This window comes from Typopeltis vanoorti, chromosome 18 (genome assembly GCF_054136105.1).
Source record: "Typopeltis vanoorti isolate ZY-2024b chromosome 18, IOZ_Tvanoo_1.0, whole genome shotgun sequence".
NCBI lineage: Eukaryota > Metazoa > Arthropoda > Arachnida > Uropygi > Thelyphonidae > Typopeltis > Typopeltis vanoorti.
This window is the reverse complement of record NC_143566.1, coordinates 105664877-105688803: the sequence shown is the minus strand read 5'-3', so window position 1 is coordinate 105688803 and position 23927 is coordinate 105664877. Positions and strand designations below refer to the sequence as shown.

At 34.3% G+C, this 23927-nt stretch overlaps 1 protein-coding gene across 2 annotated transcripts in view; it reads left to right on the top strand.

Moving 5' to 3' along the window:
- Positions 1-23927, top strand: part of LOC150097026 (lipid scramblase CLPTM1L) — a 229277-nt gene that overhangs the window by 170694 nt on the left and 34656 nt on the right. For both annotated transcript variants that reach the window (XM_090408241.1, XM_090408242.1), the window contains exons 12-13: positions 9477-9559; positions 14580-14614. In XM_090408241.1, coding sequence (XP_090264367.1) covers positions 9477-9559; positions 14580-14614 — 118 coding nt within the window. The remainder of the gene's footprint in view (positions 1-9476; positions 9560-14579; positions 14615-23927) is intronic.

The window sequence follows — 23927 nt, the reverse complement described above, 5'->3', positions numbered from 1 at the left end:
AATTGCATGTAAACAGATAAAATATTTTACTTGTTCTGCTGGTATTATTAATACCAAATTATTAATACCAAAGGGTATAGCGAATAGAACTTATATTATGTTTGTACTATGTTCTAGGACTACTTGCATTCAGCTCACGCTAATATTCGCCGATACTTTTATAGTTTTTTATACTATATTCGGCATGAAACACTCTTATTCCAATCTTTGAGTTTCTTATTCGGTTTTAAAACAATGTGGGATCTAATATCCCCTTAATTTAATTAATGTTTATATCGCCGAAATGAAGCCTGTTGGCTCTTTATATTTAAGTAACTTAATGGGTGCACCTTTTTGGACAACTTGTATAGCAGAGTATATAAGTTCTTTTCACTATACCCTTTGGTATTAATAATTTGGTCTAGCTACTCACTGATGAAGCCTCAATAAAGGCTGAAACTGGTCTGGGTAGTGACCTCCCTACAATAATGTAATAACAGCATACATTTCCTAGGAAATGTGTTTTTACATTATGGTAAATACCAAAGAATAGTGATTGGAAACGTGTTTGTACTACATTCTAGGACTACTTGCATTCAGCTCATGCTAGTATTTGTCGATACTTTTATAGTTTTTTATACTATATTCGGCATGAAACTCTCTGATTCCAATCTTTGAGTTTCTTATTCGGTTTTAAAACAATGTGGGATCTAATAGCCCCTTAATTTAATTAATTAATAAATAATAATATTAAAATATTAAAACTTTTTGATGGTTACATAAGATAAGAATCTCCCATACTTTTGGGGGGGGAGAGAGAGAGAGAGAATTATTCCGATTCAGATTTAGATGATGTAAAAGGGCTTTGCAACTTTCTTTGAAAATGCATTCATATTTAAACCTGCTTCTGTGGAGAAGACAAGCATCATCCCACTGGATACTATGTTTAGTGTGTCAATACTATGTTGTGCCAGACCAGACTTTTGAGGTTTCATGTATTTGATATAATACTGATGTTCATTAATTCTTTTTTCCACAGAATGGCCTGTCTGCCCAAAGTATGTTAGATTATATTCACAAAGTATCTGGTAAATGCCAGCTAATGATAGAGGTAACAGTTTGTCTTTTGTAGATGGCAACAGATGAGAAATATTGTTTATTCTTCTCAGTACTTCATTTTTCACCTTTTCTGTTCTTGGGATCTTGTTCATCCTTCTTAATATCCACATTTCAAAGGTTTGTGGGGTTTTTTTCCATTGTATTTGCCTTTAACATTCATGTTTTAACTCCATTTAGTAAACTTGACCATACATTGTACTTCATCATTCATATACTTGAATTTAAACGTTTAAATCATTGTTACATAAAATGGGTTTCATGTTGATAAAGGACTCTCTTGTAGTTTCAATTCTTGATATCTCCATTTCACAGCCCAAACTTTCATTTTGCCAGGATCCCAAGTATTTGAATTTGTTCACTTGTTTGATTTTGTTTCCATTCAGAATTAAGTCAGCTGTTATCGAAGGGTTGTCTTATTATCATGTTTTTTTTTTTTTTGGTGTTAATTTTTAGGCCCATTTCTGTGCTTTCTTTTTTTTTTGACACATTCTAGTAGTAGTTGAAGATCTTGAATATTTGTGTAATTAGAGCAGTATCATCTACATAGCATAAGTTATTTATTAATTAGCCATTTATGATTACTTCTTCCTTTCCTCCTTCTAAGGCCTTGAGAAATAAGACTTGAGTAGATATTAAACAGAAGTGGAGATAGCACATATCCTTGTCTCACTCTTCTTTCTATTTTGATATTGCTTGTTCTGATGTTCTCTCTTAGGACAGATGCAGTCTGACCCCAGTAGAGGCTTTAATCATTCTAACATCCTTATCATCTAGGCCTAGTTATTCTAAGATGTTTAGAATAACTAAGCCTAGTTATTCTAAACATCTTAGAATAACTAGTCATTCAAATACTGGACCTTATCAAAAGCCTTTTTGAAATCACTAAAACAAATAATGAAACAGTTTGTTGTTCTCTGCATCTTTGAGGTAAGATACATAAGCAGAAAAGTGCTTCTTTTTCCTAGGCTATTTCTGAAACCAAATTGAGTTTCACTAATGAGGTCATTACATTTTTTTTATATTCTGTTATGAATAATTTTAAGGAATATTTTGAGAGCCTGGCTCATTAGGCTAATCAATCTAAAATCATCACTAAAAAACCTAATACACATTGTGTATTAGATTTTTTAGGCAATGCAATGAAGATTGAGTTCATCCAATCAGAGGATAGTTTACCACTATCATAAATTCTGTTGAATAATTTCTGCTGATAGTTCATCGGTTCCATATACTTTACCTTTTTTTTTTTTTTTTTTTTGATAATTTGATCATATTTACTACTTCAGACATCAAAATAGTAGCCTGTGACTATATTCCTTGAATTTAAGTCTTGTCTATTGTCAGAAAATAGTGCCTCCAGAGACTTGTTCCTTTTTAGATGTTTCTAGGATTATCTGTCTTCATTAGTCCCAAGTAGCATAGGATGTCATTTTTCATCAATCCTCAGAATTGTTTAATTTTTTTGTGAAGATTGAAGTCTTTTTTTTTTTTAACAACTTTAATTTCATTGTATTTTTCTTTCATCCAGTTTTCTTTGGCTTCTTTTATTTTAAATTTCATCTTTATGTAGTCTGCATTGGTCCAAAAGGGATAGCAGTCATCCAATCCTTCTGCTTGTGAGATGTACTATGACCCAGTATTTCTGTCCTCATTTTTAATGATTCTTCTTTTATTTCCTTTCATAATTCATTCATTTCTAGTTTGTCATCATTGAAGATCCAAGTAACTTTTCTATTATGTTCTAATTTAAGTTATTTTTCTATTTTCATGTTCTTTAAGTTTTTTAAATTTAATTTTTTCATCTCCTTTATTTTCTGGATTTTCTTTATAGTCTCAATTTGAGTTCTGCTACTAGTGGATTATGGTCTGAACCAATGTCAGCACTAGGGTAGGTCTTTACACTCCTTACACTACTTCTAAAACATCTATTGACTAAGATATAATCAATTTGGTTTCAGACTATACCATTGCTAAAGTCTTGTGGAGAAGATTTCCATGTGTTGAGTCTTATGTATGGAAGCTCAAACCATGTATTTGTAATTATTAGATCTTTTTCTTGATAAAATTATATTAAGCAATCTCCTCTATCCCAAGTCCAAACTGTCCTACTGTGACTCCAGATGCTCCTTTCCCTACTTTTGTGTTCTAGTCTGCACTCAGTGCATATATACTTGTATAACATTGATGTTGATTGCTTGGCCCTTGAGTTTTAGGAGCATTAATCTGTCGGAGAATGTAATACAATTAAGTACGCTTTTGGATGTTTCTTTACTTATTAATATTCCTACTCCACATCAGTGAGTATTATTACTTCTTCCAGATTAATATAGGATCATATCGTTATAGTAGCATTTACCTGAGCCTGGCCATCTTATTTCACTCGGGCCTAAGATTTGTAATGTCTACCTAAGGCTAGAACAATATAAAAAACTGGACTAAACTGAACACAGAACTTTTAATCAGAGCCAGTAAAGACATAATAATGTAAACTTAATCATGTAGCACTGTCATAGTAACCTGAACACCCCCTTGAGGGTACATATCAGGAAATTGATGATGATGATGAAAAAATTACATCATTGCTAACTTCAAGTTGTCAATTTTCCTCCAAATTTATCTGTTATCTGTCAAGACTCCAATATTTTCAGAGCTTAATATTTCTGTCTTCTAAAACACTTCTTATTATATCAATCCACCTAGATCTTGATCATTCCCTGACTATACTACCTGAGATTAACTCTGCTCCCACATTCCCAATGCTAACAATGTCAAGTTTTTTCCTCATTAATTTTAATGCTATAGCTTTGCTAGTTCTCTTTCTCTTTTCAAATTTAATTTTCCATCTTCACCAAAAATTGTGCCTAAATAGGTGAAGTATTACTTGTTCTACAGGTTCTCCATTCAAGATGTAGTTAATGTCTTTTCAATGTTTCTGGCAATTTTCATTGTCTTTGTCTTTTTATTGCAGATTTTCATACCAAATTTATTACAGAAGCTATTCAGATTCATATTTAGAGATGAAGTATAACATCATCTCTAAAAAAGCTGAGATTGATATCTCCAATTTTGATATCAAGTTTAATGCCATTTTTTTCATAATGAGATTCATATAGATGATGAATAACAATGGAGATAATGTGCATCTTTGTCTCGCACCTGTTTTGAGATCAAACCATCATTGTGTACTCCTTCAATTCTAACTGCTGAATTACAATATAATAGACAAGCTTAGCTGTTTGATGTTATTCATAACTTATTTTAATGGTAATTAAAATAAGTTATGAATTCTGACTATGACAAGACCAAACAAACTAAATTAAACAAAACAGCACAACAACAAATGTTAAATTAGTACCTCTGATCTGCTCCAGACTCCATCCTCTAGCATATCCTTGAATATAAGAAGTTCCCTGTGATTATGATTTGGCCTACTATGGACAGACAGGAAGATCTGTTAATATCCACCTTGGAGAACATAAGAAATACAGTTACTGCAATTATTATGGCAAGTCTGGACTGGTAGAGCATGCTTTAGACACCCCTTCACATAGGATTAGACAGAAGGAAACCAATATGCTATATGGAAGTTGTTACAGGTCAGAAAGTTTATTTTTAGTCATCCATGGCTATGAAGCATTCTCCTAACCTGAACAAGTATGATTGCAGTAATTTTCTAAAAATTTTAGAAGCAGTTATCTTGAGATCAACTCCAACACAGCTGTAATACTTATTTTTTACAACATTAGAAGGTGCCAAATTAGGACTTTCGATATTTTGTCCATTATAATTTGAATTGTTTCTCTTATTGTTGCACGTAAACTGTAACATAAAAGTGCTCTGAAGATGCTGGTGTGAATTCCAGCAAAATATAAACAGATTAATAAAAAAAAAATTTATAATTTGCTGAATTACAACTCCAATATAGACTTCATATTTTTGCTTGATATAATGTCCCATTTACATTATATCGAGCAATACAAAGTCTGTATTGGAGTTGTAATTTGGCAAATTATAAAAAGATGTTTATTAACAGGTAAATGTTATAATTATAACATTTACAACAGCTTTTCTTTTAGTATGCTATATGCCTTTTCCAGACTTACAAAACATAAATAAAGATCCTTGTTATATTCCCATGATTGCTCAACTATTTGTCTTAAAGTGAAAAGCTGATCCTGACAACTTCTAATTGGCTTGAAACTAGCTTGTTCTTCTCCACTCTCTTCCACAATTTTTGTTAGCTTTTTCTCAAGTATGCTTACATAATCTTACCAGAAACATTCAGTAGGGAAATTCCTCTGTAACTGTCATATTCAGTTTTATTATCTTTTTATAGATGGATACAACGAGAACTCTACTCTGGCCATCTAGAATTTGACCCTCTAACAAGGTCTTCTGAATTATGCAGTGTAGTCACTATAAAACTTTTATATTTCCTTATGAGCATTACTGCTCAAATATCATTTACTTCAACTACCTTGGTGAGTTAGCTAGTCTCATATGAAAGTAGAGGGGTTCCAACCCCACTTTCTCTGGAAAGTTGGATTTTTCTTTCCCCAGCCATTAGAACACATGCCATTAACATACATAATATCCTGGCCTTATAGCTTGAGTTGCTTCAGCCATAAATCTAAATAAACCAAACCAAAGCAGCTGTTTTTTCACATTTCAAGTTTTTGATGGCTTTTCTACCTCAAGTATTAATTTTAAGTTGTTTGTTTGACTTTATTCATAACTCTTATTTTAATGGTATTATAACAACAAATGAACTCAATTATAAAAAGATATTTATTAACTGGCTTAGATTTCACTAGATTTCAAACAAGCATCTTCAGAGTGCAACACGTGTTACAGTTTACATGTGACAATGAGTAAGTGAAACAATTCAAATTATAACAGACAAATGATCTAAAAGTCCTAATTTGTCATCCTCTAATGTTTGTAAAAAAAGAAACACAGTTTTGTAGAGTGGCTCTTAAGATAATCTCCCAAAATTTTGGCAAATTAATGCAACCGTACTTGTTCAGGTTGGGAGAATACTTCATATTCATTGCTGACTCGAAAAATGATCTTTCTGACTATAGTGACTTCTGTCTAGCACATTGGTTTTCTTCCATCTAATCCTGTTGTTACAGGTCAGAAAGATTATTTTTATAGTCAGTAATGGGTATGAAACATTCTCCCAACCTGAACAAGTATGGTTGCATTAATTTGCCAAAAACTTGGGAAACTGTTATCTTAAGATCCACTCCTATATAACTGTAATGCTTCTTTTTTACAACATTAGAGGGTGCCAAATTAGGACTATAGATCTGTTGTCCATTACAGTATGAATTGTTTCGCTTACTCGTTGTTATGTAAACTGTAACGTGGTTTTGCTCTCTGAAGATGCTAGTTTGAAATCTAACAAAAATTAAGCTGGTTAATAAACATCTTTTTATAATTTAATTTGTTTGGTATTGTAATACCGTTAACTTATGTACCTCAAGTATTAATATGAACTCCTGATTGCATTTCTCTTGAATCTTTTCTACGACCATGCTGCCACTTGTTTCATTTAGCAATCTTTCAAAGTAATTACTCTAGACATCCCGAATACCTTTATCTTCAATTACTGAAATAAGAGCCAACAGGCTTCACTTCGGCTAAGTAAAATTATTCAAAATTAAGTGGATATTGAATACCACATTATTTCTTAGCCGAATAAGAAACTCAAAGATAGGAAATCTAATCTAAGAGTTTCATTGCCGAATATAGAAAACTATATAAAGATCGGTGAGTCCAAGCATAAGCCAACACCTGGTAGTGCAGTTACTAAGAACTAAGTAAAATAAATAAAATATATAATATATATATATATTTTTTTAAAGGAATTGAATGACATAAACTGAAAAAAAAAGGAAAAAGGTTTAATAGTATCACACGACTAGTTTCGTCTTTTTACTGCCTTCTTTTTATAAAAGAAAAGAAAAAACATTAAACATTGAAGATAAAAACTGTGAACAGCACAGGAAAGTCATTATATATACTATGTATGTATAGTGTATAGGAAAGTCACTATACATAGTATGTAGGAAACTATACATACTATGTAGGAAGCTATACATACTATATATGTATAGTGTATAGGAAAGTCATTATACATAGTATGTATAGTGACTTTCCTGTGCTGTTTACAGTTTTTATCGTCAATATTTAATGTTTTTTCTTTTCTTTTATAAAAATACCTGAAGAAGGCTGTAAAAAGCCAAAACTAGTTGTGTGATACTATTAAACCTTTTTCCTTTTTTCTCGGTTTATGTCATTCAATTCTTTTAAAAATATGTTTAACAACTGAGTAAATGAATCTCCATGAATATATATATATATATATATATATATATATATACAGGGTGTTCAGGATAAATTTGACATATTTATAATTAATTATATTTTTCCGTAAGTTACATGTATTAACACACACTTCTCTTCATTTAAAAGTTTGGACCCTTCTTCATTCATATACAAGATGTCAGAAAGGATGGATAGCTGGAACCCACCTGAATCATGGAAGAGAATAACTTGTATCATGATGATTCGTGCCCGCCATCAAAATAAGGATATTACGACTGCTGCCCAATGCTCCCTGAATACAGTAAAAACAATCAGGCATGAACTAGAGACTTGCAATGGTGACTACGAGGATGTAGCAAGAAGAAAGATCCCTAGCAGACGATCTGATTGCGTTCGTACAGCAGAATTCCTCGCAAATCTGCAGGAACAGGTGTTGAAGAACCCTGGCATTGGAATTCGGGCTTTGTTCGTGGAGTTGCTAACTGTAGTCAAGCCCTGGATAACAAGGGTAGCCAATGGTAGGCCGTATGTATGGCAGCAGGATTCGGCCCCTTGCCACACCTCTGGGAAAAGTCAAAAATGGTTGTCTGAAAATTTCTACGACTTCACCAGTCCAAATGTTTGGCCTCCAAACTCCCCAGACCTTAACCCCATGGATTATTTTGTATGGGGCGCAGTTGAAAAAGACACCAATCGCACTTCCAGTAATACAAAAGCCCAGTTAATGGATAAAATTAAAACAGTTTTTGCGGCCCTTCCCAGGGAGACTGTAGCATCAGCTTGTTCGAGGTTCCGAAGCAGAATTGAAACTGTGATCGATGCTAATGGTGGTTATTTTGAGTAAATCTTGTTGATAGTATTGTAATTAACTCTGCCTGTAATGTTTTTTTGTCAATTCATTAAATTTAATAGATACAAAGAAGATTTTCTTTTTCCTTATGAAACTGTCAAATTTATCCCGAACACCCTGTATATAAAATAAAACTAAATAAAATACTAAGAACAGTGATCAAAGCTTACTACACCTTGACTATGAGTTGCCTCTAACATTGCACTGCCAGGTGTTGGCTTACGCTTGGACTCGTCGATCTTTATATAGTTTTCTATATTTGGCATGAAACTCTTAGATTAGATTTCTTATCTTTGAGTTTCTTATTCGTCTAAGAAATAATGTGGTATTCAATATTCACTTAATTTTGAATACCTTTATCTTCAGTTTTCCTGCCACATTTATCATCTCTGATTCCTTTTACATTTCTTTTCCCTCCATTTCTAAGCTTTTTCAATAGCCTCCAGAATATTTTGTCTCTTTCCTGATATTTATTTTCTGTGTTCTTACCCAAGTTATCCCATGACTTATTTTGCTCATTTTACATAGTGATTCACTTTCTCTTGCTGAATCAAAGTTTTCTTCATGGTTTGCTACCGAATCTCAGGGTTTCTTTCTTGTTTTCAAATTCTTTGATTTTTTTTCTTGAATAATCTATGTGTATATGAGTCTACAGTTCACCTCTGAAAGCTGCTCAAGTTTAATTAATTTTAAAACTTTCTTACACACTTTTCTTTTCAGGATAATATTAAATTTTATCTTCCTCAAAAGTAAATGGTGGTCACTCTAGATTCAAATCCTCTGAACACTCTTGTCTCCTTAACTAGTATAAAGATATCACTATCAACAGTAATGTAGTCAGTAAGACTGCTTATTCCTTTCATCTTCTCTCTATTTAAATTTGCACGCATTTTTTGTTGGACCACAGTGTTAGTAATCACTACTCCATGTCCTGAATGAAAATAGAGCAGTGCTTATCATTATTATTAGCATTTATTTACTCTGTATAATAGTTTGATTCATTGCAGTTAAATCATTCCATATATATATATATATATATATATATATATATATATATATTGTTTTACAGTTTTGATGCTGGTTAATTAAAGTACAATAGAACTGGAATAGATGAATTATAAAAATAATAGTTATTTGAGCTAAGATTGCAATGCAGCATCCCATTGCTTTATCAACTTTTATTTTATCTTTTTAGAGTATGCGATATCTTTCCTATGTGTTATATCCACTATGTTTTGGAGGAGCCATTTATTCACTTATGTATGTTCAACACAAAAGGTATGCACTTTATTAAGGTGGACAAAATTCTTGTAAAACAGTTCGCAAATAAATGATGCAGTATAATGCTGAAATTTGTTTTTAGGCAGAAATAAGTGGCTTTAACATAATTGTTTGCAATGAACAGAAAAATTACATTGCATTCCCTTTGTAAAAAAATCATATATTAAATTTATAAATCTTTTTTACATTCATCCTTGGACATGTGAATTCTTGTAATCAGTTTTGCTTATTGTAATTACATGTTATCAGCACCCACCACATGCATGACCAGAAGAATGATAATGTCTGGATAATGGAGATTTTTTAAAAAATGAAATTGTACTTATCAGAGATCTAATATTTATAATAACTGATGATTTTTGTTCTGCAGAATTGGAATTTATTATACAGCAGTAACATTCTTCCTGTTCTTCTGTTATATAAGTATTCTTGTTTCATTATACAGCAAAATCCATAGGTGACTGAAGCTGTCATTTAGAGAGATAGTAATCACAGAAACAGAAATAAATAAATAAAAGGAGTGGAGATCAGAGAAATTGTTTGAGAAATTCGTTAAAGTTTTAATGACTAGGATGTGTAACACAATTCTCTCTATAAAGGAACTTTTTTAAACAAAAAAATTAAAAAATACTTTAGTTGATAGATTAATAGTTTAATTGATCAGATGGAATACTAAAAAGGAGCCAGTTGGAACCCATTCAGCAGGTTATTTCAATGGAATTTGTACTATCTTAAGGACATAAATTAGTGAAAAAAAATAAATCCTTTAATATCTTTTATTCACCAAAGGGTTCATCTTTAGTCCTAACATTTTTTTGAAGACAAGTGGACAGGCATTCTCCATTCCATTCCTCAGCCTCCATTGATTGTGAACTGAAGCTATCAATGAACCAAGGTTCTGCAGAAGGGAGTAAGGCAGATAGCTGTCACTATCTTGCAGTCCTAAACTCTAATACATGTTATTGTCTGTAATGGTATTTCATGATAATTTTCGTTGGAGAAATCCCTACTTATCAATGTCTGAGATTGACTACCTCAAAAACTGGCTGAAGAGGTCTAGAAAAAATTCATTTAGTTGATGAATAGAATTGAACCTATAATGGTCTTTTGAATGACCCAGCAATATGGAAGCAAACAAACACCATTTCCAAGACTACACAAACACCCAGGATGTAAACAGTATAACAAAAGTGTAAGAGTCTTATTTAGCATTTTGTGAAGATTCATTTTATCCTAATATAACATGATACTTTATGTTCATGTGAAATGTAGTTAGTATGATATTGCAAAACTGAAGAGAGAGAGAGAGAGGGGTATGGTAAATTTTCAGCTCATATTTGAATTCAGCACATCAAAATTAATCACGTATTTTTCACTTTAACCTCCCTAACAGCTGAGGTGAAAGAAATAATGAGACCAAATTGCACTTCTTATCCATGTTATTCAATGGGTGCTACAGAATCATATCCAGATTTAGCTCAATGTCTATAGATGTTATGGCTGGTTGAGGTGTTAATGCAAAACAAAACAAAAAGTTTATTGTTCTGTCATGTCTAACAGCTATTCTAAGTGAAAATAATATAGCATTCTTGTATACATATACGGATTCTGTTGTGGAGATTATCTTAACTCCTCATTGTGCAGAATGCTATGATAGTCCAAACATGATTTCTTTATTCTATATAGTTTTTGAGTTCACCAAAATATACCACCATTTGGCAAATTTTCTCTACTCTGTATCCTCTTGCTAGTTCTGACTCTGAGGAACAAAAATTCAAAATATGCTACTTTGCAGATGTCATGTTATGGTTGGCTAAATTGGAAATCTAGTGCAAAATATAGTTATTTAATGTAAATCCCTTACATAAAAGATTGTAAATACAATGCACATTTGGTACTGTTGGTGGATGAGGGTTATTTAATTTGGGACCTGCTTCAAATCCTCCAAACATGGTATATTTTTTGAGTCACTTCTCTTGTAAGCAAGGTGGTAGTTAATACACCAGGCATTGTAAAACTGTTATCTAGAGATAATAAATTTAGTTTAATCCTTTATCCAAGTGTGAGCAAACAAAGTTTGTGCCTGAAAATATCTTCAGCAACTATAATAAATTTAGTTTAATCCTTTATCCAACTTGGATAAAGGATTAAACTAAATTTATTATAGTCTAACCAAGGGAAAAATAAACTTTCAACATCTTTCTCTAAATCCAGAGTAATTTAATAATAAGGTGGCACACCATTTGGCAACTCCTATAGGTAAAGATGACCTCTCCATTGCTTCTGCTTTGGTATCTTCACTTCTGGGCCTGGCTCCCGCTGATGAGACCTCAATAAAGGTCGAAACTGGTCTGGATAGTAGCTCTTCCCTTAATGCATAACATTATACATATCTGCAAAGAAATGTGCTTTGCATTATGGGAGATACTGAGATAGGAGTGATGTTAGCTTGGTCCACCTTTGCTACAAGTTGCCCGGTGTTGTACTACCTTACCTCAGTCCTGAAGATATTTTCAGGCGCAAACTTTGTTTGCTCACACTTTGATAAAGGATTAAATTACATTTATTATGTTATCTAGAGACTTTCATAAGTATTAATTCTGGAATTTGCCACAGCCATTGGTTCAAAAGTAATGATGCTATCCGCTTGAGTGATAAAGGCTAGTGATGATATAGTGTTGGAATTTAGTGTGAGTATAACAGGTGGGTAGTTTAAAATACAATGCTAATTAGATGCTATTATTATACGAGTATCTCCATGGAGTCAGATGACTCATCCCAGGAGATCCATTATTCACACAATACCTATCATATCTCTGCTTAATCTCATTTATTGACAAAGTAGTCATAACCCATTTCTTCTAGCAAACCATTCACTACCTTCCAAGCAAAAAATCTAGTCTCAACACCATTTGCTAAACACACTGTTACACAATTTGCATGGGTGAGCCTTTGTTCTCTCCCATCCTACTATGTACTAAAAAAGTCTTTAATGTCAATCCTATAAAACCACTTTAGTAACTTATATTCTTCTATAAAGTCAACTTTTTTCACTGCTGTCAGCTAGTTTTTAAAGCCCACAGACCTTCAATCTATTTTTATAGAGAGCATTCCATAGACCTGCCACAGTCTTTATAACTTGCCTCTAGATCATCTCCACCACTTCTTTATCCCCATAGAATCCAGATGTCTAGATCTATGCACAGTATCAAGATATAGCCTTATTAAAGTGTTGTGAAGAGTGAAGAGGAACAATAACTTCTCTATCCCTGCTTGTTAGTGTATTCTTCAACAATCCTAATGTGCATCACCTTACACTGGACCACATTAAACTGGCATCTGTTTACCTTTGCCCATTCTAATAGTCTTTTTAAGTCACCTGCAGGATCTCTTCATCATCTTCATTGGCCATTGCTTTTTCCAGTTTAGCATCATCAGCAAACAACTGAAATTTTCTTGTCAAATAATTTTCTATATCAATGATATATAAATTAAATAACAGAGGACCAAATACTGAGCTCTGTGGTACACCACTTGTCACTTGCCTTCTCCTAGATTCAACTCCTCCATAAACTACTCTTTGACATCTATCCATCATCCGTTCTCTAATCCAGATAACAAGATTTGTATCAATCCCCATTTCTTCTAATCTATATAACAGAATTCTGTGTGAAATTCTGTCAAATGCCTTTGCAAAATTCAGCAGTGCAGAGTAGCCATTTCCCTTATCCAACTCCATTGTCACTTTATTATAAAAAATAAACAGATTTCTAAGACAAGACCTATTCTTCACCAAACATTCTCTCCCCTATAAAATATCATATTCCTATCCACCCAGTCCTGAATTCTATTTTTTACTTATTTCTCTAATACCTTAACAATCACTCCTGAGATATAATTTGCTACTTCTATCTTGGAGCCTTTTTTATGCAGTGGAACCATTTTGCTTTCTTATCACTCCATTAGCACCTTACTGATACTGAGGCTTAAATTAAACAGCTCTCCCTCAACAAAATCCAAGGTCTCATATAAAATAATGTCATTAATTATAAGTCAATTAGATTATTCAACATATTAAAGATTAGCTTTTTGCTCACCTCCAAACAATTCTAGTAAACAGGTGGACGCATTCCTATCACAGATCACTTGCTTCTCGCTCAATAAATGTCCAGTTAAATTCTGTTTCCTGGTTATTTTTGAAACCAGGACATTGAGAAAAGGTAGTTTGATTGCTAATACTCAAATGGTTTATCTAAGCTTTTAAATTTATTTCAATTCCAATCCTTAATATACCACAAGAAGTTACTGGTCATTCTTGGTGCATGAAAATAGTTGGTGCACATTGTATTATTAGAATTAATGACTAATAAATCGGGTTCTTGTATCACTTAAATAACAGATAGTTTTAATGGACAAACACTTATTGTAGTTCAACTTGCCACTCCTTCAGAATGCTCAAAGAAAAGATGTGAAGTAACATTTCTTGACATTAGCTTTATGAAATCTGTTATGCTCTCCTGATAATTGAATAAATCTTTTCATTTTTTTAAACTGAAAAATCTTCAGTCTTAATTACTAACTTCCCTGAGCATTCTAGTAGAATTTTGCCTGTGATTTCCCAATTGCAATGCATAATCATTCTTTTGGACATCTGTCCTACTATTAGCAGAGGTGCTGCACCAGATCTGTTTGCAAACCAGTGCAAAGCAAACATTGTGTTGTGGCATTTGCTTTGTATACACTTCTACCAACTGATGATGAACTTCTGCTGGTGGATATCCTTAACCACACTGCACATCTCAGCATATGTGCATGTTTCCAATTGCACTGCCATCTTGTATCTGTTGATGCAGTCATATATGGACACAATGTAATTGCTCTCTTCACCTATTCAGTTCACCAAAGTTATATATATATATACACACACACACACAAAGTTATAAATTAATGCATTTAAGTTTTACAGCATAAATATTTTGAAATGCAAATTTTTATCATCTTTATTTCTGTCTTACAGTTGGTATTCATGGTGCATACAAAGTCTGGTGAACGGTAAGAAATCAAAAGTCTTGAATTAAAAAAAAAAAAATTAACTATTTTAATTTTGTAATGCATTGCTAGTAAATTGGAATGCCTTATGTTCCAGTTTACTAGCAGTGCATTACAGATTTGCTAAACAGTCTGTATTATCAAATTGAAGATGTGTATGTAGAAAAATATACTGTTTAATAGTAAAACTCTGTCAATTTTTCCTGATTATTAATTTGTATCTTTGAATACTGTTACAAATTAAGGAAGTGCCAATAGTAGTAAAACTTAATATTGCCTTCTGCACAATTTTTTTAAAAGTTTTTTTGCGTTAAAGTTTATAATGGCTTTACTAATCCAAAGAGTCTTTTAAAGTAGAATATGCTTCAATGGTTCTTTCTGTGTTAAAATACAAAAAAGAAAGATATTTTAATGGGTCTACTCATGGTATTTTTTATTTTATAATAGTTGCAATTAGTTGTGTGTATTATGATCCATTGAGTCATTTCCGACTCCTGGCGACTCCACAAACATTCTGATCTGTCCCTGACTATGTCTTTCAGAATCTCCAAGCGCACTCCAGTTGCTTCTTTAACTCCATCCACCCATCTAATTCTTGGTCTTCCTCTTTCCTGCTTCCATCAACTTTAGCAAGCATCATCTTCTCCAGACTGTCATTTGCTCGCATAATATGTCTGAAGTATGACAATTTTTTCTTGATGATCATGGCTTCAAGGGAGCAATCTGGCTTTATTCTGTTTATCTCTAATTTATTGGTTTGCTTTGCAGTCCATGGTATTTTTAGTAAGCATCTCCAAACCCATAATTCAAATGCATCTATCTTCCTTCTTTCACTCTTTCTCAGGATCCAACTTTCACATCCATACAGCACCACAGGGAATACCATTGCTTCCACAATTCTGATTTTAGTTACTAATTACAAAATGTTAGCAGAAACATCTGAAAAACTGTTTATAGATGTAACATCTTAGAAACCATGCAAATGCATATCTTCACGTATATCTTTCAAGGCATTTTTATGCAGTTGTCAGTTTCTTACCGGCCAAGGTGGATGAAATAGTGAGACCAAATTGCACTTCTTATCCATGTTATTCAATAGATGTTACAGAATTATATCCAGATTTAGCTGGATGTCTATAGACCTTCGTGGCCGGTTGAGGGCTTAAATCAGAAGCCACTCCTAAATTATAGTGCAGCCATTTTGCGAAAAGAAAGACAGAAAAAAACAGTCAAGCCATGCACGCGCACACACACACATCTGAATATTATTGGATTTTGTTTTGCTTTTGGGACACTAAACATCTTGACAAATACTGTCCAAATTATAGCTTAAGGATCAAATAAGAAAACAATTCTTTCTTGTACTCGATTGGGATGAAGACACCATAAAAAAAATTGAAGATCCATTTTGGTAGAACCCCACATTTCTATGGCCTACCAAAAATCCATAAGAAAAGAGTCCCACTCAGATCCATAGATGGCTCATCTTTTAAGCTCCCATACTAGCAACAAACAATTCTCTGTAAAAAAATTCATCGGAATTTCTGACAAAAATAAAAAAAACCTAACTCTTCAGCATAATAAACATCATGGTTAGCTTTGATATGTCTTGTCTTAAGATTTTCACAAACCATTGAGGTTCTTTAGCTGTGGACTTCACAACCACAATTGTGTTGAGGATAAGGTGGTTGGCCTTGTGCCTCCCAGTGTATCCTATGTCTGTAGATGTATGTGTTCACGGGGCCGGTTTGCCTGTCTGGGAGATGAAAAACCTGAGCTTCCAGGTGAAAAAAACCCTACCTCCATATGAGACTGGCTAACTTACCTTTAGCAGAAAGAGACCAGATAAAGGTTCCTCACATTACTGATGGGAATCAAACCCAGGTCTTTCCGACCAGAGTGCTTCGTCTATACTGACTGAGCTACAGAGGCTCGGTCAGCTTTGATATCCAGTCCTTATTACCAGTGTACCTCTGACTGACACTCTTCAACTGTTAGAGGAGTTCCCTCTAGACACAGTTGAACTGTTTTACTTTATCATGCACTCAGGCTATTTCATCTACAGAAATCATTTCTACAAACAGATTGAAAGAACTGCTATAGGAAGTCCCTTGTCACCTGCACATGCCAATTTCTACTTAGATCACCTTGAAGAATCCACTGTTCTCTTCAGTACAACCTCAACCTTCCTTTTGGGTACAATATGTGGATGATGTGTTTGCCATCTGGCTAGACTCAGAAGCAGCTCTACCTAATTTTTAAACCAAAATCGACAGCCTTTACCCATGTATCAACTTTGCCATGGAAAAAGCAAAGGATGGAAAATTAGCCTTCCCATTCCCCTTCTGGAATACTTGTTATATCTGTTCATCATAAACCAACCCTTTACAGGATGCTACATATAACAAGATTCAGCACATCATCCATCTCAAAAAATAGGCATCTTCAAATTTTTGTCCAATGAGTACATGCTATCTGCTCCAATTCCCAAGCTTTCCAACAAGAATTGAGCATCGTCCAGTGTACTACAGAATGGCTTCACCTTAAGGAAGTTTAAACACATCCTGGATACTTACAAGCTCATCCCCAAGAACTCTGAATGTGTTTGGCAAGTCCTTATACGATGCATTGCAGGCATCTTGGAGATGATTACAAAGATACGGAAAATATATAAATTAGTTCCTCCATTCTTCCCCGTCAACAAAATCTTCTCTTTGTTAACATGCATGAATGATAAACAGCCTCCCCCCCCCCTCTCTCTCTCCATAGTGTTTACCATTTCAGTATAAGTGCCTCTACTTGTACTTTGGACACACAGGATGTTTTGTTGGAAAATGACTACAAGAACACCAATCTTATTATCAACAACAATAAACCTGAAAAATCTAGCCTTACTCAAAATGAATGGACACCGACACACAATATATTCTAGTCCAATATTCACCTTTTACATCAGCATTTTTAGATTTAAGGTTATTTAAAGAGCTGAAGCACTTCCACACCATTCAAACTGAAATCAGAATGACTGCCTCTCTATTTCCAAGATTTGGGAGAGTCATCCTCATAAATAGCAAGCAGTAGTGCATTCCCCCTTTTTTAATATAATACTGTGTCATTCAATTAATTATCTAAATTTTGTTAATATAAATGTTTTAATTGCTGGACTACTAACAGATTCCCCAGCAATGACAGTATAAGACAGATTTTGTTGCTGAAAGACAAGCAGACTTCATTAAAGTTTGCTACCATTCACCAGTAACATCGACATTTTAGACCAGTGGTTGAACCAGTGATACCACTACAGTTATGTAATTTATCTTAGATATCCTAAAAGAAAAATGTTTGCAGTTTCTTTTAGGTACAGTGAACCTGGTTGGTTAAATTATTATTATTATTGTACCCTCCATGGAGTCGACAAACTCATCATGGGAGGTCTGTTCAACTGACAACATAGTTGTCATATAGAATCTTAAAGTCCTTAATGCTCCTTGCATTAACAACACATTCTGGTAATGCATTCCATTCACTGACAATTCTCCATATAAAAAATCTACTCCTCACACCCTTCTTCATCACACTTTTACATAACTTCCATGAATGGCCTCTGTTTCTTCCCCCTCTCATCTTCTACTCTTTTTTATAATTTCCTCTGGATTAATCTGATAAAATCTTTTTACTAACTTAAATGTTTCTATCATATCACCTTCATATCACCTAGCAATATGCTCTCTAAACTGCAGACTACTGTCAACCATCACTCCCAAATCTCTAACCTCACCCATCTTCCTGCAGTACGGCATCATCAATATAGTACACAGCCTTATATTTCTGCACTCCAAAATGCAACACCTTGCACTTATTGATATTAAAACTACAACCCCACTCTTTTGTCCAAGTAAAAAAAAGTCTATTCAAATCTTCCTGAAAGTATTCAGCATCAGCAGTGCTACTTATAATTCTTCCCAACTTTGCATCATCAGCAAATAACTGAAGATCCCCAGTCAGTCCACATGATATATTGTTTACAAACAAGTTAAACAGCAGGGGCCCAAGAACAGAACCCTGGGGCATGCCACTGGTTAACTTCCTTTTTTGAGACTCTGCTCCATCATACATGACTTGCTGGTATTGTTCAGAGAGCCAATCTCTGGTGATACATGGTGATATGTCATCCATTTCCCCCAGCCTTATTCACATCTCACCCAACCAACATTTGATACACTTCTGTTTCTTTCACTTCCAATTCTCCTAATACTTGCCTCTCTTCTATATATTACACTGGATCTGTGCTGATAAAGTGCTTGTTCAATAATTCCGCTATATCTTTTCAGCTATTTAGTCAGCTTCCATGATTATCCACCAATGTTAGTCTGCCATAATTATTCTTCCTCTTGCTTGCCATGTAGCAGAAAAATTCCCTTGAGTTAACCTTGGCCTGACCAGCCAATCTCCTATCATACAGCACCTTTTCTTTCTTTATCATGCTTATCACCTTTCTAGCCTGCACCTTATAACTCTTCATGGATCTGATCACCACCAACTACTCTCTTGTATCTCCTCAATAACATTTTCTTTTCCAGCTTGCTTGATTTCGCTGTTCATGCATTTCACTTCCACTCTTTTTACTCGCTTAACCTTCGGTATGCAGTCATAAATTGCTTTGGTCAGATAATGCCTTCTGAGTTTAAATGCATTGTCAACATCTTTTCTGCTCAGCTCATCTACCCAACGTACCGATGCTAACTGACTACAGCAGCACTTCTATAATCACCTGTTTAAACATAATGTTTCTTTTCTTATATGTAATAACTTCATCTTTACTCTTCTATCTTTATTCTATTTCTAGTTCTTTATAGCCTTACTCTAATGCGCTTTTTCTCTCTTAACCTTTCTCACTTACTCTACTGCATACTATGTTTTTCCACCTTCCGTATTTACTAGCCGTATGCCTAAGAACACTGAAAATTTATTTATTGAGACTGCACCATCAGTATATCCATATTGGCATAAGACTAAATAAAACATTCGGTAGATCTCTCTCTTTATATTAACAGTCGTGGTTCTTAAGTAACTAAACTGCGCTTCTATTGTCTTAATTGTTTCCTGCTCACAAGTCCGATTATTTTTAGGAACAGTGCAGTTATAAAATAAAGGATCAGGCAGCACTCTTTTAACAAATAATTAAAACTCATTTACATTAATATGAAATATACATGAATCAAACAACAAGGAGATTGCTTTCTCTAACCATCTATAAAATCTTTAGCATAAAATTAGAATCCTTTCACTTCAACACTAAATATTCTCTTTAACTCTAAAACTTATTTACTCTTTGCTTACAAATTCAACTTATTAAACTTCTAGTTTACTTGTAAAGAGGTTAGCTAACTATTATTTTTGCAAATTTGATATTCTAACATGCCAATTGACTCTCTTGTTGACACTTCTTATTACTAATAAACTAGCTCTTAACAGTCCATATACAATATATTTCCTAGATTATAAGAGAAAATATACAAAAGGATGTGACTTACAGGGGCTCTCTATCACACATTCAGTCAAGAGTCTTTTACTAAAGTCTTTATGGTTTTTCCTTCATCTCGAGTCTTAGGCTTCCTTCAGGAGTATCTTGCTTCAGTGGTATCACATCAGGATATTAGCGGGCTTTTGGACTGCAATCTGCAGTACTCGAATAGCACATAAAAAAGGTTTCAGCATACGGGCAATTCTCCTCTGATTCTACTTTGGGAACTTCTGCTTCTAATGGCCGCCACTTCTGCTACTAATCGCCGATGACTGCAACTGCCGTTGACTGGCTCTTCTCAGTAACAGCGCTTCACCTTTGCTCTTTAGGTACTTGGATCTCGGCTCTCCTCTTTGTAACTGGGGCCTTGCCACCACTGCTCTGATTCAGACTCTGCATATAGTATCAGCTCCACTTCCGCTCTGGTTCCAACTTCCTCTAGTTCTGACTTCTGATGATTCTCTCTTGACGTCTGGAAGCCCCTTATGCTAGCTCAGTCCCCTTTTATTTTGTGATCTCGGGGCCTTGCACTAAGGTAGTAACCCCGAAGAATTTGGCATGACTCTTTCATCTTCTTTTTAGTTTAACCCACTCTTTGTTCTCCTCTGTGCAATCTTTTGATCGTATTTTGCCTGGCGCAGAAACTTGTCTCTAAAACTAGCGGACCTCTTTGATGCTTTGCTTCTCCTTTTGGGCAACGGAAACCTCTGTAAACCTAACAGCACTCTTGGATACTAACTTTAAAGGTATTAGCGCAGAGCTTGTAGACAACTCTTATATACAAAACTAGTAAACAACTTTCCTGCGCTCTTACACATAACTATACACAAAGTTTCCCAATGGCAAAGCATTGCCTTTGTTTTCGACTTTAAAACAGTAAATATGTTCACTTCCCACAGGGTTAACTACATTAATATTTTGAAAAATATACATAGAAACAAACAAGGTTATTTACAGTTCTCATGGTACTTGACCTATGTAAAAAATCAATGTAAAGCGCTTTGATATTTTTAAGTTACATCGAGTTTTTACACCTGCTTTATACTTCCACATGCAGGGCTTTTTTTTTCAGCTGGAATGCATTCCAGTAAACTTTTCCTGTCCATTCCGGCCAAAAAAAAGCCCTGTATATATATATATATATATATATATATATTGGCTGTTTTTCAGCTGGAACGGTCCCGAATGCGTTCCAGTAAACTTTTCTGGACCGTTCCCACTGAAGAAAAAAGCCCTGTCCACATGTATCCATTTTTGGCAGTGACCTTTGCTTGTTTCATCACTTCCCAAACCTCATGATCACTCTCACCAACTAGTGGCAGTGTCAACACTTCATTAACAACTATATCTTGTGAAGTTATCACCAAATCCAAAATATTAATGCCTCTAGTTGCTTCAGTCACTTGCTGCTTATGATACTTATCTCTCAGAAAATCCACAAATTTGCTCTCCTTCTTCCCATACACTATCTCCTCCTTCCAGTTTATATTCCTCTAATTAAAGTCTCCCATCAGGATCACCTTCTTTTTACATACCCAACTAATTTGCCAAACATTTCACAATCAGTATTTTCTGCATTCCCTGGCCTATAACAGCATCCTATCATATATATTAGCCTGTTTATTTCAACTTCGTATCACACATATTCAAAATCTGTGCATGCACCATCAACTTCCACATTTTGCAGACACAATTCCTCTGCAATCATTAACAGTGCTCCCCCTCCTCTTTTCACATTTCTGTCCTTCTGGAAAATTATATTTCCTTCTAATTCTATTCGTGACATCACATCCTCCTCAGACAACCAAGTTTCACTTATTCCAATTACTTTTGGGTATACTGTCTCAATCAATGCCACCAACTCAGCTCTCTTGTTTCAAATACTCCTTACATTTGTGTATAAACATAGCAATTGCTATGTGTTTGAGGCCATTCTACCAGCTCCGACATTCTCTATTCTAGCTGCTGTACTACAGCTCTCTCTCTCTTCGGTTTGACCACTCCTGTTTCCCTGATCCTGACTGTGATTTCCATTCTATCCTGTCGCATCCTCACCTTTATGCATTCCATCACCTTGTGCTGCTGCAACCACATCTTCAACCTCATATCCTTCTTCCTCTTGCTGTACGATCTTTTGTGCTATCCTATTTCACAGGTAGACTCTGATCATTTGCTACATTAACTTCTTGACTCTGTGCCTTCTCAGAAAACAATGACCTTTCTAAATGCACAACATCAAACTCATTCAAATGTAATCCATCAGCTTTATACCATTTGAACTTCCCTTCAAATTCAGTCCACAGATTTACGAATTGTGAACCCCCTTTACTTCACACAACTCTGCCATCTTACTATTCATTATCTCTGCTCTCCTTCTCAATTCACTGTTATCATATCTGGGCAACATGCCTACAACTTTCCCAATAACACTATACCTGCTGCAACTACTTCCTCAAGTTTTTATCAACTTTCTTCTTCTCCCTAACTAAGTCATTTGTGCCCATGACAACCACTAATTTTGATGCTCAGTATTTCCTTTTCTGCAGCGCATCAGTTATTTGTTTCATTGTTCCACCAGGAAAGCATGTTTTGTGCACTTTATTAGTAATCACCTCTAATGATCGAGTCCCCATACACTGATATACGACTATCCTTTGACTTTTTCTTTATAAGATTAACTTCCACCTTCTCCTTATCATCAGCCAATCTCTCCTTTAGCTGTTTAATATCCTCTTCCAGGAGTTTCATTTCGGTTTTGATTTTCACTAACTCCTGCCGAAGCTCTTCTACTATGGTCCCAAAGTTTGCTCCCATTTCTAAACCCTTTACTCTATCCAGATATTTTTCACATATGTTAATGCTTTCCTTCTTCCTGTTTACCCAAACAGTCCGCAGATCTTTCACATTTTTCGGTGCATATATAGCAGTTTTTGTAATGCATTCACTGTAAAAAATCCAAGGCAAAGTCAGACTTTCATACAGAAAGTTCCGTGCCACTGACGTACGTTTCTTTATGGATGCCATCTTTAGAAGCTGAAGTAATACAACAAATAAGTAGCAAAACACATTATTAAATAAATAAATATTATTATTATGTGACACCTCCAGGGAGTCCAAGGACTCATCGAGAGAATATAAACAACAAAAAATTTCAACAACAACAACATCGCTGAAGGACACTTGCATCCAAACTGGAAAAAAGCAGCACAATTTGTGACAAAAAGCCAAACTATGCACTAATTAAAAACACTTTTTTTAGCACAGCTCAAAACTACTGCTGTGCTTACTTGTGACAAAATTTATAGCATATCTATTCTCCAACCAACAGGCTGTGGGTTCAAATCCTGTAGGGGCATGGATGTTTGGAGAAAATCTTTAGGTGGTAAATGATTTCATTGCGAGACCCCTATCCTGCTTATCAGAGGCCTGATGTGGCTTGAAGATGTGTTAGGTTTGTTCTCTAGAACACAGTTTCTGGATTATTTAATTCTGACCTCACCTATGGTACTGATGTATGGATATACATCCTTTCTTGAGTGAGATTGACTTAATAAAACTTACTTTACCTTCCAGTATTTTAGAAAATTTAGCTTTCTTAGTAATAATGTATTTTTAGAAGCGCCTCCATAGATTATGAGTTGATAATAACCCTTCTGCACATTGAAAATGTGTAAGATTTTAAAAGCAGTATTTCTAATGGACTTCTGTAATTTTAAATAGTGTAGTTCCTTTTCATAAATATCCTTCACTGTTACTCTGAATTATTTCTTTGGGCATTGTTAAATTATTTTA